The sequence below is a fragment of the Cimex lectularius genome, unplaced genomic scaffold (genome assembly GCF_000648675.2).
Source record: "Cimex lectularius strain Harlan isolate CLEC.00 unplaced genomic scaffold, Clec_2.1 scaffold407, whole genome shotgun sequence".
NCBI classification, from domain to species: Eukaryota; Metazoa; Arthropoda; class Insecta; order Hemiptera; family Cimicidae; genus Cimex; species Cimex lectularius.
This window is the reverse complement of record NW_019392985.1, coordinates 63,266-90,797: the sequence shown is the minus strand read 5'-3', so window position 1 is coordinate 90,797 and position 27,532 is coordinate 63,266. Positions and strand designations below refer to the sequence as shown.

At 35.0% G+C, this 27,532-nt stretch overlaps 1 protein-coding gene across 1 annotated transcript; it reads right to left on the bottom strand.

The window, feature by feature from the left end:
* Positions 1 to 2,496: 2,496 nt before the first annotated feature.
* On the bottom strand, positions 2,497 to 25,767 carry LOC106671004. The gene is made up of 12 exons (XM_014401735.2): positions 25,510 to 25,767; positions 23,173 to 23,298; positions 18,687 to 18,928; positions 18,436 to 18,609; positions 15,488 to 15,891; positions 11,538 to 11,956; positions 8,188 to 8,217; positions 5,743 to 6,018; positions 5,564 to 5,689; positions 5,064 to 5,305; positions 3,018 to 3,185; positions 2,497 to 2,966 (listed from the first exon to the last, which is right to left on the bottom strand). The coding sequence occupies exons 1-12, from the start codon at positions 25,765 to 25,767 to the stop codon at positions 2,564 to 2,566; spliced, it is 2,868 nt and encodes a 955-aa protein (XP_014257221.2). The 3' UTR covers positions 2,497 to 2,563.
* Positions 25,768 to 27,532: the final 1,765 nt, after the last annotated feature.

Genomic DNA, 27,532 nt, shown 5'->3' with positions numbered 1-27,532 from the left:
TAGAAAAGTCTAAGAATGGAAAACAGGGATGGCGTTGTGAAGGAACCCAACTGGCCCGGCCATATAGACTTATAAAACTGGATGCAATGTATTATTAGCAATTTGAAACCATCTTAACCTTTTTCGTTTTCATTGGTATCCTGAAAAGATTGATTATTTTTGGATTGGTCAATGCCGTTGCAGTTTTTAGTGTAACTGATGGTAAAGAATCTGTGATTGTCCTTGATATGTTTGTTGGTGAATGAATTAAAATATATTTATTTCAAGGATCCGAACTATGTAGTGGACAGAAAAGAGTGTGTTGACCTAGACCACGGAGTTTGGACCGTTTGCACGCAATGTCCCGAATCTTGCTTCATAGGGAAACCGATAATCTCAGGCCAATGTACCTCGCCTCCGATTCAAAATTGACAAAGCGTGATAGATTTGGAGGTCATCTAAATAGAGGTGCCCAGTGTAATGATTAAAGATATTAGGAATATAACTAATATAAGTAGGATGAAATAGGGGCATCTGGGACCAACTTCTCCCACCATCCAACTTCGTGGGGTCTGACGGGGAATGTATAGACTTTTGCACCTCCTCGTCCGACTTTCACCTCCCCAATCCTTTCACATTATTTAGAGATACTGGGACCACTCTCTTCCACCCATCCAACTTCATCGAGTCTGACGAGGAATGTATAAACTTTTGCACTTCCCCTCCCCTTCCACCTTACTTGGAGATGCTGAGACTACCTTCTCCCACCCATCCAACTTCATGGGGTCTGACGGGGAATGTATAACCTTTTGCACCTCCCCACCCCTTCCACCATACTTGGAGTTGCTGAGACCACCTTCTCCCACCCATCCAACTTCATGGGTTCTGACGGGCAATGTATAGACCTTTGCACCTCCGCGCCCGAACTTGCACCTCCCCTACCCTTCACATTATTTAGAGATAATGGTCCCATCTTCTGCCACTCATCCACCTTCGAAGTGTCTGACGAGGAATGTATTGACTTTTGCACCTCCTCCAGTCTTCCAACCTATTTGGATATATTGAGACTCCAGTGCCTCTAACCGTATTTAAGACGTGAGTATGCCAGTAGGAGTTGGACATCGGAGGTAATATTTGGCCCAGCCAACACCCTAAATCCTACAGATGAGACATACAACATTGGATAACCACAAAATGGAATATTAATCTTACATTAAGTACTTACATTACAGAACATACACTGATCAAATGAAGAAGGGCATAAAATATATAATTTTCAAGCTATGTGAGAAACGTGTTAATGACAATGATGATGACACTAAAGAAATGTTAACAGTAATATTATAAAAAATATCATAATAACAAATTTGCACTAGTGTATTTGAAATGATCCTTCAAATACAATACACTGTATTTAAAACATTTCAGATATGTGTTTTTAAGTATATTAAGAAACCGCAGACGTAATTTTTGTGACAGTAGATGGAAATGGTGGTCACTGACAAGGGAAATAAAAAAATTGCAGAATTAAGACTTCCTTTGATTTAAATAAATAACTTATGATGAAAGAAATTTTCACAGATTTACCGCGTCCCCCACCGAGTCAGAATCATATAAAAACAGCGGAATACAAATTCACGTTTCATAACATTTTCACTCAAAACCAATATGGCACCACAAGAATAGCACAACTCTTTATGTGAAATACTTGGTTCACAATTTATATTTACAACTTAAACTGTGTTTTTTTCCAATCAATTTACCCAGGCTCTGAAGATGACCCAAATAAAGGTCGAAACGCGTCGAAAAAATGAAAAAAGTGTTTTTCTAAACTACCTCATTCTTGACCGCTCACGACTTCAACGAATTAAATTTTATTAAATTAACCAATATATTCTTGTTAGCTGGATAAAGCAAAATAGAAAATACAAACCGAAAGTTAAAAAAAAAATTGTTAATCCTTATTTTTAATGACGGATTTAGTTAAGAATAGTAAACAGGAACATTAGTCATTTTATAAATAAACATCTTTTCTCTTCTTTTCTCTACCTTTTTATCCATGGAAAGACATCCATTTCCACGGTTAAAGAGAATACAACCGGATTAAAATGGAGAATTAAAAATAATGATTAACATTTTTATTTATTTTTGGTTTGTATATTCCATTTTGCTTTATCCAACTTACAAGAATATATCGATTAATTTAATTAAAATTAAAAAGATAAGAATAAATTACATATATCCCTATTCATTTTTAAGCAGTTTGCATAAGGTTTTCCTCTTCTCCCGAATTCGTTAAGTTTCAAAATTACATATATTATTTAAAAGAAATTTTCATCTGTTTACCTGAGCATTGAAACTTGTTTTTCCACCATTCCAACATATGTCAATTGAATGGTGTTATGTAACTTAGCTTTAAAATTACACCATACTTAATTTTTTCTGATGATGCAATTACGAGGAATGTTACGATGTCCTTCTTAAAAACGGGCAGTTATAAGATTTCTATTCATGCTATTTAGATTAGTTAGCAAAAAATATATTTTTTATATTATTGTTAAGATGTTTAACAGAAAATTTAAAATTATATAGTTCCATTTTCCATGAAGTCTAGGAAGACGTCTTCGCAATCCCCTATGGTAGTTTCAATGGCTTCCTTTTGGACAGCATTGGCTGCGTCTTCCATATTACTGAGTTTGTCCAAGTCAAAAGCTTTGTCGGTCTTCGACATCATGATAGGCCGCAAAACGGCAACAACGAAAAATGCGAAATAGTCCACCCTTTTGGCTTCCTTCAGTACATCGTCGAACGTAGGTGGGGTGCCTTCGAAACCGAAAAATTCCAAGTTACTCCTCAACGATTCCCAATAGACTTTGTAAAAATCTGTCATGTGCTTTTTCCTGACATCGTTCTTAACGCTGGAGTAAAGGAAGTAGATTATGTCCCAGATGTACGAATTGATGTGGCTGACTTGGAAGTCTAGAAATCTTTAAATTGTATTACAAAAATGAATTCGTGAAGAGATGTTATTGTTTTACCTTAAACTTGTCGGGTCCTGACCAGACTCGTCGTATTTAAACATCAAATTGCAATTCCAGCAATCACCGTGGTTTAGTACTTTAAAGTCCGATTTTTCGTGGATGATCGCTTTCAACTTCTCTTGAGCGACCTCAATTTGAGCCTCTACTCGCTCTGCAACTTTGACCCTAAAAAATATGTTAACAGTATTTGCTTTCGTTTCAAATTTACAGAATTTTCGGGAGGTAAAATGTGCTAATTTACATGTCGTAAAATTAACAGTTATTACACAATTTGAATGAAAACATACAAAGAATGGGTAAAGGTCCTTCTACCATAATATCAAAGAAAAAATATTTTACATTTATTTTTACACAAAACCTTTTTCCGTCCATTACTCCCTTACCTATTTACATGTTGTAATCATTAGGAATAGTTTCAAAATCCTGGTGAGGGGCCATTTAATCGACAGCTTGACGAAGCAATTGAGTGTTTTTCTTTCTTTCAAATTTGCTTAATCACTGAATTTGGTTATATATGATTATATTATTAAATCTGATATAAATTACATGAAAATATATAATCTTATTTTTACAAAATCCTGTACATAATGACCTTATCTTAGGTTAAAAAAAATTGACCGCTGTATTATAATTTTGCAATACATACACAATAATGATAAAAAATCATATTTAAAAAATTGTAATTAACTATCCCATAAGCATGATTGTTTGAATAGGGGCCAAACAAGTGTCACCAAAAAGGGCACACACAGCAGACTTTTAACCTGGACGCACACTAGGTGAATGGGGCGGCGGGGCGCGGAATTGAGAAGGTCCGCACACTATATAGGAATCGCTCTCGGCCGCGCTGGTCGAATTTTCCCTCTTCATCTGACTAGCGCTGCAGATTAGTGTTGATTTTGCATTTCCGGGAGTCCCCACGTCACAATCGTTGGCTTCGTTTTTACAAATATGGCGTCCGAGGGCAGCCAAATATACCCGAACTCAACGATTTCCGATCTGGTGGACACTAGGGCGGAAGCGCGGCGCGGCGCGGAGCCGGGTTCCAGAAGTCTTTTCCTTTTCCAAGTTCGGCTCCGCTCCGCCCTACCAGCCTAGTGTGCGGGTTTACATTCCTTTCAATGCATTTTTTTTAGGTCGGTTTCGCGCCGAGTAGGTGATGTTCCAATTATTTTGAACTACTTCGAAAGTTATCCGCGGAAGCCGGTTTGTAAAATGTAATTAATTAATGATTCTTTTTAAGAGAACATCTAATTGGATCTATGACAATAAAATTTGTAAACTCCCGCCAACCGGTAGGAGGCGCAACAAAACCGGGAATGGTGAAGAGAAGGGGGAGCAGCGGCAGGTTGGATCGACGTTTCGAAGAAGAATGGACGCAAGCCGAACATAAAACAACCAAGAATTGGAAGAAACAAAAAGAAGAGCCTTCAACATTTGCTTCCCCCCAAAAGAAGGTTATTGTTATTTTTTTTTTTTTTTGCGTTTGTACAGAAACTGAAGTTAGTTGAACTTATTATTTCATTGTAAATATAGAGTAGACATAATGGAGCTAGCTCGATTTTCTTTTAAAAGGTCATTTTTATTTTGTTAAGTGTTTTCCCCAATTTGTTGACAATGTTTTCATTTTGTTTTTCTATTTTAATAAATTTTTACATTTTTATAAAAGGCCATTTAATCATTTCGCAACCAGTTCTTTTTTTCTTTTAAATTCTTTTAACTTAAGCTTACATTAAGTTTTTTGAACCTATTCTACATTGAGAGATCCAAGAGAGGTAATTAACGCCATAGATCCTAATCTAGAGATCGAAAAATTGGATAAATACTACAACATAGACCACATGCCCCGAAATCGCCCTAATGTTGTTGCGCACTGCGCCAATTAACCCAACAGTTTAGTCGGCCTAGTGAGCGAACTTGTATCCCAAAAGCAAACAGTCGGCCGATAGTATATTAACAAGGAAATTTTATAACAAAACTTATGAACTATATCATTTGGAAATTTTTCACTGTAATGTAAAATAAATTTGATATATTAAATACCTCTCTCCAGACGAAATTTCTTTAATTGTCTTGGCAACATTTCTTACTCCACCTTTCACCATGTGTTCCAAAATTAATGATTCCACTCCGAGGAAAAACTGGTTTGTATCGTTGTCAGTTATAATCCGTTTGTCCAACAGGACTTTGGACATTGCATGGTACCTTCCCAAACATCTGAGGACAAGGTTGGCGTGGTTTTCGTCCTGACCGATTTTTCTGTCAACCATCGTAAACCCTTCGTTCTGAAAATAAATTATCAACAATAATTATTTTAAACTAATTATTCTTTTTGTGTAAGGTCTTGGTTGAAATGAAAAAGTTAGTGTCACGAGCGGGATTCGAAGTAAGCCAAAAGTCGTGGGTTCTAATCCCGCTCGCGACGCTTTTTCATTTCAACCAAGACCTTACATTAAAAAAAAAATTAATTGAAAGAAGTAATTTGGCCAATCAGACAACTAAACATAATCGATTGTTTTAAGCGTTAATTCCATAAAGCTCGCCTTTAAATCTGAGAATACGATGGTCTTGTATGGCACGTAACCCAACATGTCACACCACATTTTCCCCCTCCTGTCGTTGAACTGGTCCAGTAGGATTTCCATTTGACTCAACACGTCACGATACAACTGCAAATTGAGAGTCATTATGCTGAAAGTTGTTGAATCATAAATTAACTCACTTTAGTTTCCATTCTAAAAACATCAAATTCTAACATAACGTCCATTTTTTTTCCGATGTGGGACTGCTTGATGATGACCGTTTTTGTTACCGTCCTTCCGCAACCTAGAACCACAGTCAGCTTCGCACGTTTAATGACACTGGCATAGTTGACACCCGCTGGTACGGCGTCTTCCAACTCGACGCTGACGACACGTAAGGTGCTCTTTTCATATTCTTGCTTTTTCAAAACGGCTTCGAACCAGTTGGAGTCCATTGCGATCTTTCCTTGTAGGCCCTTCGGTACAAATACAATTATTTTCTTTCTTTTCTACTTAAAAGGATTTTAGATAAATGTACATTCCCCCCACCAATAGCCTAGATTCCCTTATCCATTTATTTTGGCAACGCCAAGAGTCGTTCAATAGAACGTTAAATTTAAGATAAGATTACCTATATAGAACAATTGTTTCTCATAAAATATCTTAACAGAAAATTTTAAACACTTTTTTTTTCAACATATAATTCTGAAGAGTTTATACAGTCGACTAATACAAATAAAATAAATACAAACATTTTACGATAATATAATATCACTCATTTATTGGAAAAATACGTTTTCTCCTCAAGGCCTTGACGGAAGAACAGAGAGAACATTCTTTATTAGAACCAATAATTATAACAATTTTAAATAAATCGAACGTTTTGTCTTTTAAGCTGATTAACAAAGACGCGGCGAATTTTAAAACTCGATATGTGCATACAATGTGCCTCGCTGCGTTAATAATTTAGCGATATTTTTTTCTCCAAAGTGATTCGGAATATAAACTTATCGCATTATTCTACAGTCTAACGCAAATAAAATTGATGAATGAAACAATTCTACGGCTTATATTGATCAATACGTAGCCGAAATAATAATAGAGAATGTAATAAAGTTCTATGATAAAAAACAATATAAAAAATGGGTTGTCAAAACGATAATTGTTAGTTAATATTTATTATAATATTATAATTATATAATATCAAAAAATTATATAAAATATATCAAATTAAAATATTAGTTAGTTCATAATTATAAAACTAAATAAACCATTTTCGGCAGATATAAAGTTTATTTACTATTTTTTTAAATTTAGAACATATACATAAATATCTGGGAAAATCTGAAACACGAAAAGGTAAATTTAATGAAACCAAATGGGCCAAAGCTCGCTCAGGTGCCCCTTCTGCAGAGAAAGGTTACTCGATATGTCCCACATACTGAAAACATGTCATGCCTTAGCTCCCTATGGGGAGCGTGTAGGCATGCCATCCAATCTGAAAAGGGTATTCGAGCACTGCAGCGGGTTTCTGGGTCCTCTGTTCCGCTTTTTAGGGGAAATGGGTTTTTTTTATTGTATATAATATGTCTTATGTGTTGTGTGTCTGCTTTGTCAGAGTGCATGTATTTATTAGCGTGAATGGCGATGGGTGAGGGTGAAATATAACGTCATCGTCACACCTTGAACGTTGAGAGCGTATGAGTGTGTGTTCAGGGTCGATGGCCGAATATTTATAAAAGTACTCCATCGATCCCAATCTAGATTAGTTTGAGTCTAATATCAAGTACTCTAATATCAAGTATCACTTCGAATATCAAGTACTCCACCGACCAAACGGAATGAGTGTACTGTATGGATGTATTTATGTGTAAAACGTATTTATTTTTATGAATGTCGTGTTTGAAAGGATAAATAGAGTATAGACTTAGATGGGGGCTGAAATGACCTAGATGTCGGAAGCCCCAGACAAAAAAAAAATAAATGAATAAATAAATAAATAAAAATAAAACCAATCAAATATTGATTAAAAAAGATTATTTAACAATTTATTTTTACTAATCGATATTTAAATAAAAATTTAGAATGCATCGTATTAGGGATAATAACGAGACAGGATAATATCGTCGTACCCCAAAAATATTTCGAAAATGTTGATCGTCCATCTGAAGTTATGATTTTTACACTGTAAATTAGTTAATATTTATTACAATATTAAAATTATATAATATCAAAAAATTATATAAACTATATAATATTAAAATATTAGTTGGTTAATAATTATAAAATTAAATAAACCTTTTTCGGCAGATATAAAGTTTTTCTCTATTTTTTAATCATAAAACAATATATATTAATGTCTGAAAAACTATGTCAGTATAATAAAACTAAGCAAATAATTGGTTAAAAAATTATTTGATGTATTATCACAATTTTTTACGTACTTATTTTTTGGTAATCCATAAATTACACAAAGAACTAGTGTGTTATAACCATTGACTATTTCATGCAATATTTACCAGATGCAATGATGAATTACGTTAGATCATATTTTTGTTTTGATTGGACGCAAATCGATTCAATTTTGGGAATGGTTTTAGGTCTAGTTTAGCATTTAGTTTCTATTGAATATAAAATTTACGTACCAGACTGACGAGAGCAATCCGCTTCGGCCAAAGTTATGAGATAAAATGGGCTCCCTGCTCCGGAGATAATTACTTCAGTCCCCACCACTAAATTTTGAAAATTTATTCCGCTGTCCGGTTCACTGTGCAGACGCTTTACGGTATCTAATCGCATTCGACAACTGGATTTAAATCAACTTACAAGGTAATATGAATTAAGAACTGCAAATTGAGGGTCATTAGGCAATTGAAACTTTCTGGAGGAACGTTTGGTGGACGGACCACATCATTTACACTCGACCGGAAAGATAAGAATTGCTTGCAAATGTTAGTTTACTTTTTACTTAATTATACTATCGTACAGGTATTTTTCGAATTTAAATTTAACTTTGTTAGCAATAAATTTAAAGCGTTGATAATAAACATGGAAATAAATATTTAGAATATCCTGTACTAGGGATTATGACAGGTATAATGAAATCATTAAACTTTTTTTGGGTGCCGGTGTTTTTGAAAAAAATTGTAAGTAAGTCGTAATATACTTATACCTTAAATACAGATTAATTAATTGAAAGATAATATTTGGTCATGCGGACCACGAAAACTAGTGAATTTAAAAAGTTAAATGAAGTATATCTTCACTAAAGCTCTCCGCGGCCAATTCATTTGTCGCCGAGAATCAAATATTGGGTTGTCCGGAAAATAATGCAGGATTTTGGTATTAAACAAAAAAAAAGAAACTAGTTACTTTAAAGCAATGTTCTTTAATCAAAANATACAAATGAGTAATCCTGTAAACGTAAACAGAATATTTTATATAGATTTTTTTTAATGAAAACTTAAAATCCTGCATTATTTTCCGGACAACCCAATAGATTACACGACATTTCAAAAATGGCAAAAAGAAGGGAAAATTCAAAATATGAGGTTGAGATGGGAAGTTAGTGTCCGAGCGGATCGAAGTCACTATAGCTCAAGTGGTAGAGCAGCGGCGTATTTAGGCGAAGGTCGTGGGTTCGAATCCCGCTCGTGACACTGACTTTTTTATCTCAACCAAACCTTTCATAAAGATTAATTAATTTAAATTTATTTACTATTTTTAAATTTAGAAAATATACATATGAAACACAAAAAGGTAAATTTAATAAAACAATGCAAATATTGATTAAAAAAATTATTTAACGATTTATTATTACTAATTAGATATAAATAAAAATAGAATATTTCGTATTAGCGATAATAACGGCACAGAATGAAATCGTTGTACTCCAAAAATCTATGCTGATCGTCCACCTGAAATTATGATTGTTATACTGTATAATTATTTGTGAAAGTTTGCATCTTAAGAACTGGTAATTTGGTCATTTCCTATCATTTTGATCCGCTTATGTTTCCAGCTATTTTTTTTCTATAAGAAAGTTCGGCATGTTGTCAAGTTTGTTGGTAGAGTTAGTAAAAAAATATCCAAGTACCAGGGGAAACATTAATTCAGGAAGCTACTGAAATCGTTGATGCTCTAACAGAATCAATTAGAATGAATGTGATCCAGTGTAATATCTAAAATGACGGGATCAAACTACTCAAACGCATTTTTATTTGGAATCATCTTCCCGGGGGAAAGTTCATATACATATTCAGAAAACTTTTTTTTATATTACTTAATAAACGAGGAATGTTTTTGAATGAAATCTAAACCCGTAGGAATATTCGTTTCTTCTGCTGTACTGGCCAAAATATATTGGAAAGGAAAGTGATAGGTACAATAATATACCATATAGAACCACTAGAAAGACCTTAACGGAGGATTGGTCAAGATGTAGAAAAGTCTAAGAATAGGGAAACCAATGTGCACCCAGTGCTCAGATAGATAGACTTATAAAGCTTGTAAAATATATGATGAAAAGATAGATTGTACCTTGGAATGGTAAGACAGCAGTCCTCCAATAGCGTGAATAATGTGAACGGTGGTAACGCTGGCGGAGAGGGCAGGTCCAGGTAATATAACTAATGAGTGGACGCTCTCATCAAAGAGTAATAAGGCTGTGACGCAGGAGCCGTATGTTATCAGCGTCACCAACCAAGTAAAGGCAAAAAGAAGAGGAAGAAAAGAACACAAGTCGATAGAAGAAAGAAACAATGAGAAAAAACAAAAAGAAAACACCTGGTTGTTAGACGCTGGTCTTGGTTTGGTCCATGGATTTCCTCTTTGGCCGAGACTTGTAGGAGGAAGAATTAAATCGTTCCGAGGTTGGAGGGAAGTCCCCACTTCAGTGTCGCGTGATATATAAAAATATTCAAGATCGCAAAATGGACAATCACCCAAAATATCACATGAGAGGCTTCTTCAGACTAAAAGTCCTTCAATTGATTGAAGATCCTGCAATTGATACAATTTCAGGCCGGAATCTTGTAGGGTATTTATGTAAGTTTAAAATCAGTTCGGTATTCGGATTCACCCCGAGGAGTCTGGTGCCTTTATCCGTTTTTGAGCAGTTGAGTATGCCAGTAGAATCTGGCCTTCATAGGTATAACTTTGGTCCACTCCATAACCCTGAATCAAACAGATGATTAATGCAATATTTGAAAAAAACAAAGGAGAAGAATACTCTTACCATCTCAAAACGGACAAAACCTAGAATTGATATTAGGTACGTACAGTACAGAAGATCGGCTGATGTAAGAAAAGCTAAAGATATATGATTCAGAAGGTACGTGAGAGAGGTGCTAATGAAGATAATGATACAATTTTAAAGAAAGTTCAACAATAATACTACAAAAATTCAATAAAAAACAAATTTTCACTATGTATTTGCCATGATCCTTTTTCAGCATTGCATGTCTTGTCTGTGCGTAATGTTGAAATATTTTTAAAAGTTGAAATTTTTTTAAATATATTGTATTTCAAACGTTTCAGATATGTGTTTTTAAATATATTGAAAAATAGCTGACGTCATTTTTAAATTCGTGAGTGGAAATGGTGTAGAACTTAGTGTCAGTTGATGGAAACAGTAGGTACTGATAACAAACAAATAAAAATTCCATAATTGCATGACATTTATTTATCGAGTTCCTTCAAAGATATCTTATGCAAGCCAACTTTTTTAGTTTTAGTTTGTAGTTTACAGTACATGCATATATATACATAAGGATTTTGTCTTCTCTCAAACTGGATAATTTGCAATATTACATCTATTATTTAAAAGAGTATATCATCGGATTAGCTGAGCATTGAAACTTCTCATTTCAACATATGTCAATTAAATGGTGTGATATGTAACTTACAATTACACGATACTTATGATGCCCTTCTGAGTGAGCAGGTATTTCTATTCATGCTATTACCAAAAAAAAAAAATGTTCATTATTCTTACGATTTCTAAAACAAAATGTTGTAGAATTATAGTCCCATTATCCATGAAGGCTATGAAGACGTATGCGCAATTTTCTATGGTAGTTTCAATGACTTCCGTTTGGACAACATGGACTGCGTCTTCCAAGTTACTGAGTTTTTCCGAGTCGTAAGCTTTGTCGGTCTTCGACATCATGATAGGCCGTAAAACGGCAACGACGCAAAAGGCGAAATAGTCCACTCTTTTGGTTTCCTTCAGTACATCGTCGAAAGTAGGTGGGGTGCCATCGAAACCGAAAAATTCCAAGTTACTCCTCAACGATTCCCAGTAGACTTTGTAAAAATCTGTCATGTGCTTTTTCCTGACATCGTTCTTAACGCTGGAGTAAAGGAAGTAGATTATGTCCCAGATGTACGAATTGATGTGGCTGACTTGGAAGTCTAGAAACCTTTAAATTGTATTATAAAACTGCATTACCATACTATCAAATGACCAATAAAGTCATTATTTTTTTAATTGTTATATAATATTTTACATTTATTTAAAAAAAATCCATTTATTTATACACCTTACAGTAAGACGAATATATTTATAATTAGAGAAGAACAATCGATTGTTCTAATGTAAATGATACGAGGCAGGGGATGGAAAAAGTTCTCATTCACTGTTCAAAGCAGAACTCTTGTATTTATTATAGTTGTTGCCAAAATTCCCTGTATTGTAAGGAAATGTTTATAATGTAAAACGTTTAAATCATTATGAATAGTTTCAAAGTCCTGGTGAAGAAGATGTTTTCTCCGATATCGTGACGAAAGAATCCCCTTCGTTCTGAAAAAAATTAAAAACAATAGTTACCAAATCCATTATATTTAGTGGTCTGATTGACGAAATTACTTCTTTCAATTAATTAATCTTTTTATGTAAGGTATTGGTCGAAATGAAGAAGTAAGTTTCATGAGCGGGATTCGAACCCACAGTAATCATGTAATAGATGGACAAAAAAAAAAATGGAATTGCACAAATACTATGTGTTGAGATAAAAAAGGTCATGGGGTCGAATCCCGCTCGTGGCACTAACTTTTTCATTTCAACCCAAATTTTACATAACAACAGTTATTTGAAACGTCGCCAAATCATCGGACATTCCTTTAAATTTGAGAATATGATGGCCTTGTATGGCATGTAATCCAACATACCACACTTCATTTTCCTCCTCCTGTCGTTAAACTGGTCCAGTAGGACTTCCCTGTGAGTCAGCACATCGCGATACAACTTCAAATTGAGGGTCATTAGAGTTAAAGTCGCTGAATCATTCATTCCTTATCCCAGCTTAATTTCGATATTGAAATCGTCAGATTTTACCGCGACTTCGAATTATTTTCTGTTGTGTGCTTCTTTATGATGACTATTTTGTCACCGTTCATCCGGATCCTAGAACTTTTAATACGTTTAATATCAAAATAGTTGGCACCGAATGGTACGGTCTTCCAACTCGACGTCGTCAGCGAAATCGCTTCAAACCAGTTGGTGTCCATTACGATCCTTCCTTTCTAAGCCCTTCTTATAAATATAATCATTTTATTACTTTCCAACTTTAAAAAAAAATTAGTTAAATTCTCATTTCCATTGTTTGTTTACTGTTCAATTCCCTTACCGATTACTTTGGGTAATGACAAGAGACTTACAAAAGGTCTTTAAATTTCGATATAGATAAGATTATCTTTATACAACAATTGTTTCGCACAAAGCATCTTAACACAAAACAGTACAAATTTTTTTTTTAACATATTCTATTTCCGAAAAGTTAGTTGATGCAACAATCGTCTGGTGTGAAATAAATCAAAGAGTTTATGACAATACAATTTCGCTCTTTTGTTGGAGAAATGTTTTCTTCTCACGGCCTTGAGAGAAGAACAGATCCTACATTCTTTTCTAGAACCAATAATCATAATAATTTCTGTAATTATTTTAAAATAATGGACTGTTTTCTCTTTTAAGTAGGTTAACAATCAAGCAGCGGATAAGTGACCGCGATATGTCCAAACAAGCGCTAAGTTCATTGCTACGGAGTTAGTTTAGTAACAATCTGATAAACCCATTATGTTTAATGGTCTACTGACCAAATTAGTTATTTCAATTAATAAATATTTTTACTTTTTGTTTAATAGGTTCAGTAAGATATTTTTATTTGTATGGTAAAGATTTTATCTCATCCCTTTCGTTATAAAATCACTGTCTTTCCTATGAGAAAAAGCGGCAGTCATTTCATGTAGCAAAAAAGGGAGGATCATGGGATTGGAAGGATCAATTGGGTTTTTCAAAGGGTTAATTACACTTTGAATTTTTGTGAATTGGAAAGTAGAATATGAGGAAGAAGATGAGTTTGAAAAAAATGCCATATATATATATATATATATATTGTTACAACGGTATTTTTGTCCTCGATTGAGGATAGCGGATAACTACTTACTACTCATTTAATGCGTTTTATTGTTTTCCAAACTCAGAGCAAAGGGTATTTATTTGTTGACCAAAGTTTTGCCATTATTCGCTTGTTTGTTTATTGACAAACCATCTATCATGTTTTTACTTTTTAAATAATTTTCTAGTTTTTTTGAGCGTGGGCTTCTTTTGAATCTATGTAGAGCTGTTTTTCGTTAATGAATTTATACTGTATTCTGCAGGCCACCATAGTCGTTCTTTATTGTGATTGTGAGAATTGTTGGAGTGTTGAATAAATTTGTAGGCTGCTTCAAAGATTTTTGATTTGAGTCTAATAATTTCAAATCCATATCCAATTCAGTCCCCACCACTATCTTTTGAAAATTAATTCTGTTGTCTAGTACACTGTGACGCTTTACTTTATCTAATCTCAATCGACAACTTCATTTAAATTACGTCACAAGGTAGTACGATTTAAAACAAAAAACTCGAAATTTAATGCAAAATCGATTTAGTAGTAGGAAGACATCAATTATACTCGACAGGAATGATAAGAATTGGTGGCAAATATAACTTTACTTATTACTTGATTAAATTGTTGTACAGGTATTTTTTTATATTAGATACAATAAATACAATAAATTACAATAAATTTAACACAGTGATAGTTAATATAGAAACAATTATTTAGAATACCCTGTGCTATGGATAATAGCGAAAAAGAATAAAATCGTTGTAACATACAAATATTATGAAAACTGAAGAAAATGAAGATGGTTATACTGCAAGATTTTTTCTGGGAATTTGTTTTATGAACTCGTAATTTGGTCGTTACCTATCATTCTGGTCTGCTTATGTTCTATGCTTTCTCGATTTAATATAACTAATTTAATTTAGTTAAAAAATGATAAACGAAGATAGGTCTTGAAATCACAACCCGTATATATTTTACGTTTCTACTGCATTTATTGCAAAAAGTATTAGACGGGAAGGTGGTGGGAACAATAATGTGTTAGATCCATTTTATCCACGTGAAAGACGTTTAAGAAGAAAGACTCGAATCGAGATCATGAAATGTATAAATTTAAAAGTTGTTGTGTAGCGGATGCCTGGTCGACAAAGGTTAAGAAGTTTAAGAATAGGGCAAACAAGGATGGTATTTCGAAGGCACCCAAGGTACCCCAGTGCTAGCTAGATAGTCTTGTAAAACTAGTACAATGTATTATCATTACATATCAGTTGGAAACAATCCTTTTTATCATTGGCTTTCGGAAAATATTTTTATTCCTTCGATTAGTAGATGGATTGACCTATGTTTGTATATTTCAGAGTTGATGATACCCCAGGCGATACTCGGATATAAGCAGTGTGAAGCTTTGATAAAAACTCACCAATGAAGATGACCGAAATATGTCCGAAATACCAAATCATTGAGGATAGTTTGTCCAGAATGATAAGAAAGGACCAAGCTCTTATATTTATTGATTAAGGAATGTTTGAAAACAACGACTTTATTCTTTTTCTCATTTAAATAATCCCTTGTTTAATATATCCTTTTATCTCCTCGCCGACGGCTTCCCTGTATTTTTCCGCTCTGTATATCTCGGGGTTATAGGCAGTTGAAAAATCTACGTCTTTCATCTTTTCCATGTCGAAAGCTTCGTTCGTGTCCGCCGAGGCCACCGGATATATGCATGTGATGACCATAAAAGCGAAGTAGTCAAGACGATCGATCTCCTTTTTGACGTCGTCGAGGGTAGGCACGTCTTCGGCCATGCCGTAAAATTCTAAAGTCGATGCCAGAGACTCGTGGTAAGAGGCCAACAATTTGTCGTAGCTGCAACGGCGATCTTCGGCTTTTATGCTGCTGTAAATGAAATAGACCAGATCCCAGCCGTACGAGTTGTAATGGCTCATTTGAAAATCGATAAATCTGTAATCGAAAAGATAAATCGCTAAGTGAATTGTGCAATATTTATTTAATAATTGCATAAACAACATTTGAAATTATCAATGTTTAAACAAACCGATCAACAACCTTTATTATAATTCGAAAAAATTGAACTATTTGGACAATCGATATACGTATAAAAGTAAGCCTTTTTTATAATCCATTATATTTTGTGGTCCGATTGACCAAATAATTTCTTTCAATTCATTAATCTATATGTAAGGTAGTGGTTCAAATATTTTTTTAAAATAACATTATAGAACTAATATTATTATTTAATTTATTTATGCTATTGTTTATATTTTTGTTGTTGTTATAATTGAAAGAAAAGTTGAGATTTTTTACCCTTATAATTATGATTGACTGATAGTTGTAGTCAACACAACCCAGTGATGACAAAATGTAGCATAATGTTGGTCAATTTCTATAGAAATCTGGGGACAAAGCTTTAGATCTAATAGTTAGTGTTTTAAATTTTTGCTGCTATCATTACAGGATTTAATCAATCAAACGAAACGATGTGGAAGGGATTAGAGGGTTTGGATTAGTCAAGGTCTTTCACAGGATTGTCGAAAGATTTATCTATTTCTTGTAATATAACTCCATATTTCAATTCTGCAAAATCGTATTACAAATATCTTGTAAGTAGTAAGTTTTAAGTAAAGGGTTAATTCCACGATCATTCGGGAGTATGATGAAATACCATGATAGAGAAAGGGACCGAAAATATGACCACAATCGGACAGACCAAAATGATCGGGAAAACTTCATATCCTAGCAGAATAAAACAGAATAAAAAAAATCAAAAAATATTAAGAGAGGCGCAAGGGTGTTTCAAAATAAATAATAGGGTGATTTATAAAAAATGACCGTTCTTCTTCATATTTTAAAAATAATTTTATTTTGTAAAAATTTTTTTTTATATTCAAAGTATGTACAGTTGTGTTTGTTGCCATCGAGGCCAGGTGTTCAATTCCTTGACAGACCACTCTTTGAGATTTGAAAGGAAGAATTCTGCAACGCCATTTAGAACCTCATCCAGTAAATAAAAGTTTTCCTTTGAAGGTAATGTGCCAAGGAACAGAGCAGATGGTAACCGGAAGTAAGTCTGGTCTGTAAGTAGAGCGAGGGAGAAGCTCAATTCCATCCGATTCTATATTTTTTTAATTTTGTGTAACGAGAAGTATGTCACCTGTTGTTATCTGTGATTTTTTTAACGAGGGTTTGCAACAGCAGAGATCGTATCAACTTTCGCGTGTCGGTGTTTTTGAAAAAAGCCCATTTGTAAGTATGTCGGGTTCGAATGAAGGACCGCTGGATTCGAACCCGGGACCTTCACCTTACAGTGATGAGCTCCGTGTCAACGCCTAAACCATCGACGCGCCTCTTGGTGTTATCTTGTAACAACAACTGATTTCTATTTACCAATTGACTCCCTAACCATCCCTAATCTTAGGTAACGCTGGTCCAAATATCATACAATTTTTGTCTAGTATGATCTCATAATGAATCATGCCTTCGTAATTCCAAAACACAAAGAAGCCTTGTTTAGCGAAAAGTAGAGCAGTCTAGCCATTATTTCTTGGTCTTGGGCTTTCTCTAATATACCCGCTTTTCATCATAAGTAACTATTCTTTTGATTAACTGAAAGGTTAATCCCAAGGTTATTTGGGTTTTTCAAAAGATGTCAAATTTCGACAAGGCGTCGTGCCTGCTCAATGGTCAACTCATGAGAAACCACTTTTAATGAACGATTCACTTTCCTCAAGTTGTGCAGTTCACGATTTATGGTCGACTGGGAAACTCCAACGCTTGCCAATTCCTCAGTAATTTTCGTTGAGACTGCCTCAACAGAGTCCGTCAGAGGTTCCTCATCAATTGATGATTTTGGTCCGGAACCCTCTTTCCTCTCGAGACTGATGACACCGGCTTCAAATTTCTGGAACCATCTGCACACTGTCAGTTCAAAGAGAGCATCCTCTTCTTCGAATTGTCGCACGAAAAGTGTTGTTTCGACGGCGGAAAACTTACGTTTCCAATAATGAATTTATTATAAAAAATTCAAAATTTACAGTGATGTTCTTTAGCCAAACTCTGAGACAAAACTGAAGGCAAAACGTGGTAAATTGTTTATACATTCATTTAGAAAAGTCTACGGATAAAATGGTATCAGATTCTAAAATCTAATGGATTGAAAAAAATAAAGCCTATAGCCAAGAAAATGAGATCAGTCATTCTTTATGACTCACCTTATTACATCTTACAAAACAATTTGGCTGTATATGTCCTCCATAAAAAGTAAACCTACACGATCTTTCAAAAGAAGGAACCATTTTAATTTTAAAAAACAATTAAAAACATTAAATAACTTTTTTATGTAACTTATTAATATTTATTTACCAGACTCTTTGATTTTTAAAACAAAAGAAATTAAATATAGCAACTAACTACAATTTCCTATAAAATAAAACATACTTTTAATCACACTTTTTTTGACGCAATATAAATATAATAGTTTATTATTACCTTAAAGATATCGGTTGATTTTTGTCAATTGGACTGTACTTGAACATAATGTTGCAAATCCAACAATCCCCGTGGTTGAGAACCAGGAAGGTATCCTCGTTTATCTTCGCCAGGTCCCTGATCCGCAAGCATGCTCCCTCGACATCGTTAGCTATCCTGTCAGCGGTTTCCTTCCTGCGCCCACATATACATCAAGGTTAAGAAAAGACCGGTGAAACTGGACCACGATAGCCCTGAGAACGGAAACACACCATTCCGGAGGCCAGGAAGACGCCATGACCTGGGAGACTTGAGTTAGGCCGCCCTCTACGATCCTCTTTGTCAATTTAGAATCGGATGCTAGGTACATCGGCTTCAGATCGTCGCTAGAAAGCATTCCCTTATGAAGCAAGATTCGAGACATGGCGTGGAAACGGCCCAAACTTTTCAAAACGAGTAGACCGTGGTTTAGGTCAAGACACTCTCTTCTGTCGGCTACATAATAATTTAATTCCTAAAAATAAATGTATTTTAATTTGATGCAATGCCGAGTGTATGTTGATCCAATTGTGTTTTTAATTTTACCCTAATGGGAAAGCTTGACATGAAAGCAACACATCCTACTTATTACATAAATGTTTACTCCACTTCTTCTTCTCTCTTATCAGGAAAACTATAGACTTCTATACGGCTCACTGCCCGTTAAACTACCAGCTAAAAAAACATGGGAAACGCAGTGGCAGAGAAAGGATGAGTCTCTAGAGACCTTTGTGAACGTGAAACGCTAGCCCGGATACAGTATCAACAGTTTAAAGAAACCCTCGTGCTCAGAAAGGTGGGCAAAACAGCACCAAGAACAGTGTTTTTTTTCTTTTTTTCAATGGATACCAGGGACTGGAAGAGTTCCCTCCTGAGTACTGCAGCTGAGCTGTACAGCTTATTGTACTTTATCCCTGGCTCCATATTTTGGGGGAGGGCTCGCAACACAAATGTGAACTTGAGCCCCCGTTGTACCGGTGTTCTTCCATCGAAGAAACTCATTTTTGAAGGGGGTTGGGACCAAATTCAGGGTCGCTGAGATCCGATCCCGCCCCTTCCATTGATGAGTGCCGTGTCAATTTCTTTCAATTGCGGCCACCGGTCCCCTTAGGCGTCAGAAAAAGTCCAGAGGCGACGGTGGGGATCGAACCCACGACCGCGGGATCTAATAGTCGAGAGTCTGACACTTTAACCACTCGGCTACCGCGGCCCTTCAAGAACAGTGTTTAGTTTTGAAGAAAAATTGCACATTCACGGTATGGTCATAATCATAATAATCAAAGGGTCAATAAACTTGTATAGGACGCAGTGGAGAAAAGATTGGTTTTCTTAGATGTACTATATATTAGGTATTAGACATAGCAAACATGGTCAAAAAATCCGCGATGTGACAATTCTTTAAAAGCACTTATTAAATTCAATTGTTGTCGTGGTCCGCTTGACGAATTATATATCTTTCAATTAATTAAAGCTTTTAGTTGAGACAAAAAAATCAGTGTCACGAGCGGGATTCGAACTCACGACCTTCGGCTAGATACGCCGCTACTCTACCACTTGAACTATCGTGACTTCGATCCTCTCGGGCACTAACTTCCCATCTCAACCCGACCTTTTCAATTTGCCCTTCTTTTTGCCATTAAGTTTTATCTCTACTAAAAATCTTAATTAATTGAAAAAATTCTTTAAAAGGTTACTGGCGATCTGGAGAAAAAAGTATATTTTTCCAAAAATTGCCTACATTTATAGACCATGCAACGAAGCATGTGCATTTATATAAGCGAAGGAATCCCTTAATACATATCCTTAAATAATACAAAAGGATACCGCGAAAAGTAGTGGTAGACATGTAGGAACATCAGTTTTCTTTTTTTAAATTTTTNTATATATATATAAGTGTGAATTTGAGCCCTTGGTGTGCCGTGTGTAACCCACGACCGCGAGATCTACTAGCCGAGAGTCTGACGCCTTAACCACTCGGTTGGTAAAACTGATTGAAGTCCCTTGAACTTATCCGTAAACTTATTAGTATTTATTATTTTTGTGTATGTACTTATTTTTCTTTCGTCAAACGGACTTAGCAACGCAAAATTACTCTCAGATCATCAAGGGGTTTCGTACAATATCATTAAAGCAGCCACTGTCCTGGCCAATATTACAATGGATATCAAAGTAAAGCAATTGGAAAAGTTATATCGTGCCATAAAAGCTCCACACATGGGTAGACACCGTCAGTTTGAACTCAATGTTTACCCACGGATTAAACACGTCGACACACGTGTTTCGAGGCATACCCAGATGGTAGTCGCATTGACGAAAAGGTGGGTTGGGAAGCGGTCATTTACCACGACGGAAGCCAAATACAAGTTTTACAAAAAAAGTTGTCATCTTGGTGTACCAACTATCAGGCGGGGCAACTAAGAGTTGATGAGGACTTAGGATGATTTTTACTCTAGTGCGGTCATGGTGACAAAACAATACAGCTGAAAACAGACAGTTTAGTCTCCTTTCCTATGATTCAAGACAACATAAATCCCATCCTAACTGAAGAATCAATTAGGAATACGCTGTGGGAACTGCGGAAAAATCGACGCTGGAAGATTTCCTTGAAGTGGCTCAAACCATACGTGGGATACCTGGGAAATGAAAAAGCCGACTAGCTAGCGAAAGATGCGGCAAAAAATGAAAATCTGGCTATTTCATTTATAAAAGTAACTCTTTCCTACATTAAAATACAAGAAGAAAAGCTGAGCTTACAAAAACGAAACTATATATGGACAAAGGCAGATTAGGGAGTAATTACAAGAAGCTATTTTCCATCAGTTCTTGACATAAGGAACACCATCTTGGACGAAATGTACAAGACTACTATCGCACTCACGGGACACGGAAAAAACAACAGACAAAAAAACTATATTTGAAACACAAACGCACATCAACGAAAATGTAGACTATCCTTGTGGTATTGCGGAACAGACATGGACACTCATCATCCAGGAGTGTGGGCCGTAGGAGAGCAATAGGTTCCCCTTGATGAAGAGCATTCTGATTAGTGGAGGAACACAAAGAACACTTCCTGAATTTCATTGAATATCAATAAACTTTAAAGTTTATTTAAATTTCATATCACTAATTGTATTATAAATAATTAATCTATTGCATCTAACGTAAATAAAATTGATCAATCTGGAACACTATAGTCAAATGTAAAAAACAAAACAAAAATAATGATGTAACAGAAAACAAATTTAGAGAAAACCTTAGAGAAAAAAGTTAGTGCAGTGGGACAAAAAAATTGTAATGCTCAAATTATTAGAATTTTATCTAAAATATTATTGCCTTTTGAATTGCCCGACGTGTTATCGCAAAATCAAGACGTTTGCTTTCTGACTCGGATTACCAGGCCATACTAAATAGCGTTTTTGGCATAAAAATTGTTCACATGTTTTATAATAATAGAAATGACAAATTTTATAAAACTTATAGTATTTTATCATAAGCATTACTTTTTTTTAAATCAAGGACTTATACTACATATAAAAGAAGTACAGATTAGATGCTTTATTTATATTGACAAAGAATGGGAATTATGGGATCCACTGTTGTAAAATTTATGTCTGGCGCAAAATTTATTATTTTATGAACCCTCAATGATGACACGCCTTGGTGAGTATAAATAAAATGAGTTGCGTTCTATTTCAAAAGAATCACGTGTCGCCGAATTTATCATTCCTGATTAGAAAAACAATACTAAGACGATTACCATGTAAAAGAAAGAACAATAGTTTTCAAACCAAAAGATGATAAATTTTAATTGTAACGGATGAACAAAAACATCGAAAGTTGAATCGCGAAAACACTCCTTTAATAACATGTTATAATGTTATTAAATGGACGTCGTTAAACTATGAACTCCGTTTAATAACAGCTGTTACATAAAATTGGGTTTGTCAATCGGAAAGCCCGTTTCGTTTTATGTAACAGCTCGACGGCTGTTCAGATTTGAACCAGGATAGTTTGAACGTGGTTCAAGACAAATTGAAAAACGCCAATTTTTGAGCTTAACTCTGTTCAGTACTGAACTTAGTTTAAGCCAACTGTGTTCAACTGGCGCTAAAAGGACGAATCGGGCCAATTGAATTACTGAAGTACACTTGGAAAAGTACGATATACCATAAACATGCTTGAGGTACACCAAACCATCACTTCTTAATAATATACACAATCACGCTCATTATCATCGGGAACAAATTTATTATATCAAAAACTGATAGGATAGATTCCTCATTTTGATTAAAGATCATCTTATAAGGCTAAACACGAAGTAGAGAAAAAATAGAAAAAAATAGTTAGACTTTTTCTTTTTCGTTTGTTGGAAAAAAAAGTTGGTAAAATAGGTTATATAGCTATATTTAAGTATATATATATCTATTCAAACGGCTATTACTTTCTCCTTATTCTTTTTTTGATATTTATTTATATTATGGAAGTAAAATAATAATCCTGGTTTTTTCAATCAAACAGCCCGTTTCGTTTGGCATTTTATATAATAAGTTTTTTTTTAACAAAAGAAAATTGAAGTGTGTAGACAAAAACCGAAAGTCAGACGGTGATAATAACTTTCCCTCGGATGTGGTATCGTTAAGTTGGTCGGGCAGTTGAACGTATGAGAAAGTGCCGTGGAGGGTGGAAGGGTATGACGAAGCCCCGGATTCTACTCACGTTCAAATCCTCAAATATAATTGTGTCGTAAGGGTTGTAGCCGATCAGCTCAGGCCAGAGTTTTTCTCCCCCGTCATGGTGATCCTCCATCAGACGTTCCATGTGGGGCAGGATTTCTGTAAAAAGCTGCAACAAGAATTGAATAAACGGACTGTATTCTCAATCGACTCTCTTATCCTAAACAATAGAATTTTATATTTTATGCAATGGTTACTAGGTTTTCCCTAAGTCTGAGGTAGATACATTTATGCAAAATGTTTGATATTCACCACAGTTGTTATGTCAGAAGATATTTTCTTCCCACATCTTTAAAACAGATACTTCATTTTTTAACTAACCATAGGCAGAAAAGGACCGCCCACTTTAAAATTTTATGAAGTTTATGCTGCATATAAAATACATCTAAGATAGTTTCAAACGGTTTACAATTTTATCTGTGCTGTTTATGCAGGAAAATTTGGCATTACATTTTTTGTTTTTGTAAGTATAATCATTATTGAAGCTTATAGTTTATTAATCCATGTATTTAATAGTTATAATTTGCCGTACTAGTTATTTTAATTATCGTTAGAGCAGTGACGTATTGAGCCGAAGGTTGTGGGTTCAAATCTTGCTCGTGGCAGTTCCTGTTTCATCTCAACCAAGACCTTACATTAAAAGTACAACTTATAGTTTATGTTACTGTGTGCACGATTGATTTAAAAAAAACAGACCAACTATATTATAAAAAACAAGTAAGTGTTAAAAGGCTAAGATAAACAAACAAAAATAGTCGTGCAAAGTGAATGGGTCGATGAAACCTTCTCATCTTGAACAAATTACCAATTTTTCAGAAGGAATGACAAAAGAATTTCGACAACCTGGAGCACGTGCCAGAACATAAAATGTAGCAATTGAAAAACATCTTTGTAGCATAGTATGGAATAAACTAAGACACATGTAACGTCACCCTAACTTGGCCATTAACCAAAGGAATCATGTAAAATATGTTCTCATATCAAAACCGTCTTGAGCTTGAATCGGAAAAACCGCCAGAGAAAAACTCATTATACTGGAAAAAACAATGTAAAAATGTGAAATAGAAAACACAATCAGGGAAATAGAGATGAACGATATTTATAATTTGTTTTGCGCAATCTTTCGCAAAACCTTCTTGCTACGTCAATGTGCCCATACTTATGCCACTTTTCCTTCAACGTTCCTGAAGTTCTTGTCCTTCGTCTTGCAGCATTTGCATCTTGAGGCATGCCGGAGCGGTACGGCCCAACAGGGCATGCTCCAGTGTGCCCACATTAGTACATCGACCGATATCATGATGGATGTTTGCGATCAAATTTCTATGGTAGGCGTTGCTTTAAGTATTTTGGCAAAATCACGAAAATAGAAATGTGCAAATTCTCTAAGAATTACGGTTCAAAGATAATGCGCTTTTCAAAAATTGTACAAGAATGTCAAAAAAAAAAAAAAAAACCTCTAGGTCCAGAGATTAAAACTGCCTTGCATTATTTGGTAACCGATGATTCCTTCACGTCAATAATGTATTCGTTTAAATTTTATAAGCAGTGCCGGATTATAAAAAGCTCTCTTCCTTTGGATACCTGCGCATAGGGGAATATTTGGTGCGATAGAACATGGTAAACGGCCAGACTTTACTCTCCATGAGGATTTCAAGTGCGACTTGAAAGAAATGATAAGGCCAGCATGACAACGAGTTTGGTATGGAAATAGAAATGCTAAAACGAGAAAAGTTAAACCCCAAGTCAAATCTTGGGGATCTTCTTTTCGATCCTTAAGACATGAAGAGTCCGTTATAACTCGTTTAAGGATAGGACACACGAGACTCACACATGGCCAAATCATGGCCAAGAAAGATCGCCCTGCCCGTGTAATGTGTAACGTGACCATTACTATGAAACATATTCGCCAGCAAAGCAAATGAGAACGGTAGGAAAAGTAATAATATGCCGTACTGCCACTCAGAAATTCTAGCAAATAACACTAGAAAAAGCTGATAAACTTTCTAAAAAAAACTAATCTATTTCCAAAAATTTAAATTAGAAATCTAGCCATAAGAGCGTAATAACTAATATACTTTGGCGTTGGCAGTCTCATTTCCAGCAATTCCTTTTTTAGTTTCCATTTATATTATATTTCATGTTGTAAAACCAATAAATAAGATAAAATTTACAAAACTTATTTAAAAACATGCAAAGAAAACGTTTAATAATAAGCGTTGATAACGTGATTTTTATTAAAAATGTTTGCAAAACATTGTTTTTCTAACTCAAAACACAAAATATTATTGAAAATTACTTTTAATTTCAAAAATATACCTACTTTGGTCTCGACTTTAAAAACAGTGTACTCAGCGAGCAGCTCGACTTGTTCTTCAGCCTCGATGACCTTCTTGATGATGACGGTTTTGCTTGTCTCACGGCCCGAACGAAGTATCAACTTGAACTTTGCGCGCAGAATGAGGCTATAGTAGTTGGCACCTTTGGGTGCAGCCGGCTCGCATTCGACGCTCACCAAATTCGCAACGCTCCTGTCGCGGTCGTACTTCTTTAAAACTGTCTCCAACCAATTCTTGTTCATCTAAAACCAAAAATTAACACATTTTACGGCAATATAGACGTATTGCCAATAGTTACCAATAAATGGATGGTAAAAGTTTATGGAAAGAACGAAGCATTTACGTAAGGTTAGACCTGGTATAATATTTGTTAACCATGGATTGAAAAGAATATGGAGAATGTTAACTTTTATTCGTATTTAATTACGTTAATACGTACGTTAATACGTTCTGGCAATTGCTAAATTCGGCGATTTAAATCGATAATTAATTACGACGTTAATCAAGACCAACCGTTTTTACTCTTTTTTGAACAAAATCAACAGCTCTCAAAACGAGGAAAAAGGGGGTGCGAAACGTAAAATCTTTTTCTGAATCGGCCCTTTCAAAGTTTTTCGTTTAACATGCTATCGTTACCTCGAGAGTGTAGAAACCTGTCAGCGTCAGAGAAGACTGGAACTGAATGGGTCACACCGTTCATTCGCACTGATTACTTTTTTAAATGGGCATCAAGGTCTATTTAATATAAACACCTCTACAACGAACCCCCTTTGCCTCTATAATTGTTTATTTTAGGTTGATTTGATATTACAATTACTTCTGTGAAAAAATAAAACAAACGCCATTTCTTTGAAAGTTGCCTCAAGGATCGGGACATTTCTGAAAAAAGAAAAGTTTGCTGTGGAAAAACTCCAATATGCCACATAAATTATCTAATGTATGAAACGTTCTATGGTTGAGCATCTTACCACCATTATCTTCAAAGCTTAGTAAAAATAAAAATAAGTCTACAAAACTTATGATATTCGAAAACGTTAATTAAGTCCAGTATCTTTATTATTTTCAGGAATATTTGGACCTGGAACCAAATACTCAGAACCCATGGGAAAATACACCAGAATCTTCCAAGCTGAGATTCATGCCATCGAAAGATTAACAACTCAACCTAAGTAAAGGGTACTAAACCAAGAATGTAGCTATCATGTCAGATAGCCAAGCAGCCATCAAAGCACTAAGCTAAAATATCATTAGATCAAGGATGGTGCTGAACTGCAAAACCAAACTAAACATACTAGGTACGCAGAATAAAGTCAGCCTCTGCTGGGTCCCAGGACACATGGGAGTAGAAGGCAACGAGAAAGCGGACATCCTTGCAAGAAAAGGGGCTGCTACACCGGTGATAGGACCTGAACCCTTCTGTGGCATAGGAACTGATACTATTAACGAGAATCTTAGACAGAAGGACAAAAAGAAAATGAGGGAACTTTGGAATTCACTCATTGGACAGAGACAATCCAAGAATCTTCTAACCAATTTTGGTAGAAAAGAAAATACAGAAATTGTCAAGGGAAGCAGGAACAAACTGCGAATCCTAATAGGATTCCAAATGGGAAACTGCATATTAAATGGACACTTAAAGAAAATTGGAATAATCCAAGGTGGCACATGCATATTCTGCAAGGAGGGAGAAAAAACACCAACACATTTACTAACAAACTGCGGAGCCACACTAGCCCGCAGGAGGAAATGTTTTGAGATGTATAATGCGACCATATTCAACCTTTGAAACCGGGCCTATTAATAAAGTTTCTTGATGAAAAGGACTCACTGATGTGCTTTAGGCAAAGCACGGGGGATACAATAGCTCTCAAAGGGCGCAGTATACTACACCCTGAAACCACTTAGGCATGTTTTTTGTAAAACCATGAAAAACCGAAGTTTCCTTCTCTTAAGGTAGCGTAGGTCACATGTTGTTTAACAGTTAGAATCATGCTGCAAGAAATGCCA

Excerpts from the sequence above, each read along its gene's own strand:
- LOC106671004 (XM_014401735.2), bottom strand. The coding sequence starts at position 25,767 with ATGAACAAGAATTGGTTGGAGACAGTTTTAAAGAAGTACGACCGCGAC. Across the intron at positions 11,957-15,487 it reads TATTAAACAAGGGATTATTT|ACTTCCAAGTCAGCCACATC; the intron begins AAATGAGAAAAA and ends AAAGGTTTCTAG. Across the intron at positions 3,186-5,063 it reads GAAATTTCGTCTGGAGAGAG|GGTCAAAGTTGCAGAGCGAG; the intron begins GTATTTAATATA and ends CATATTTTTTAG.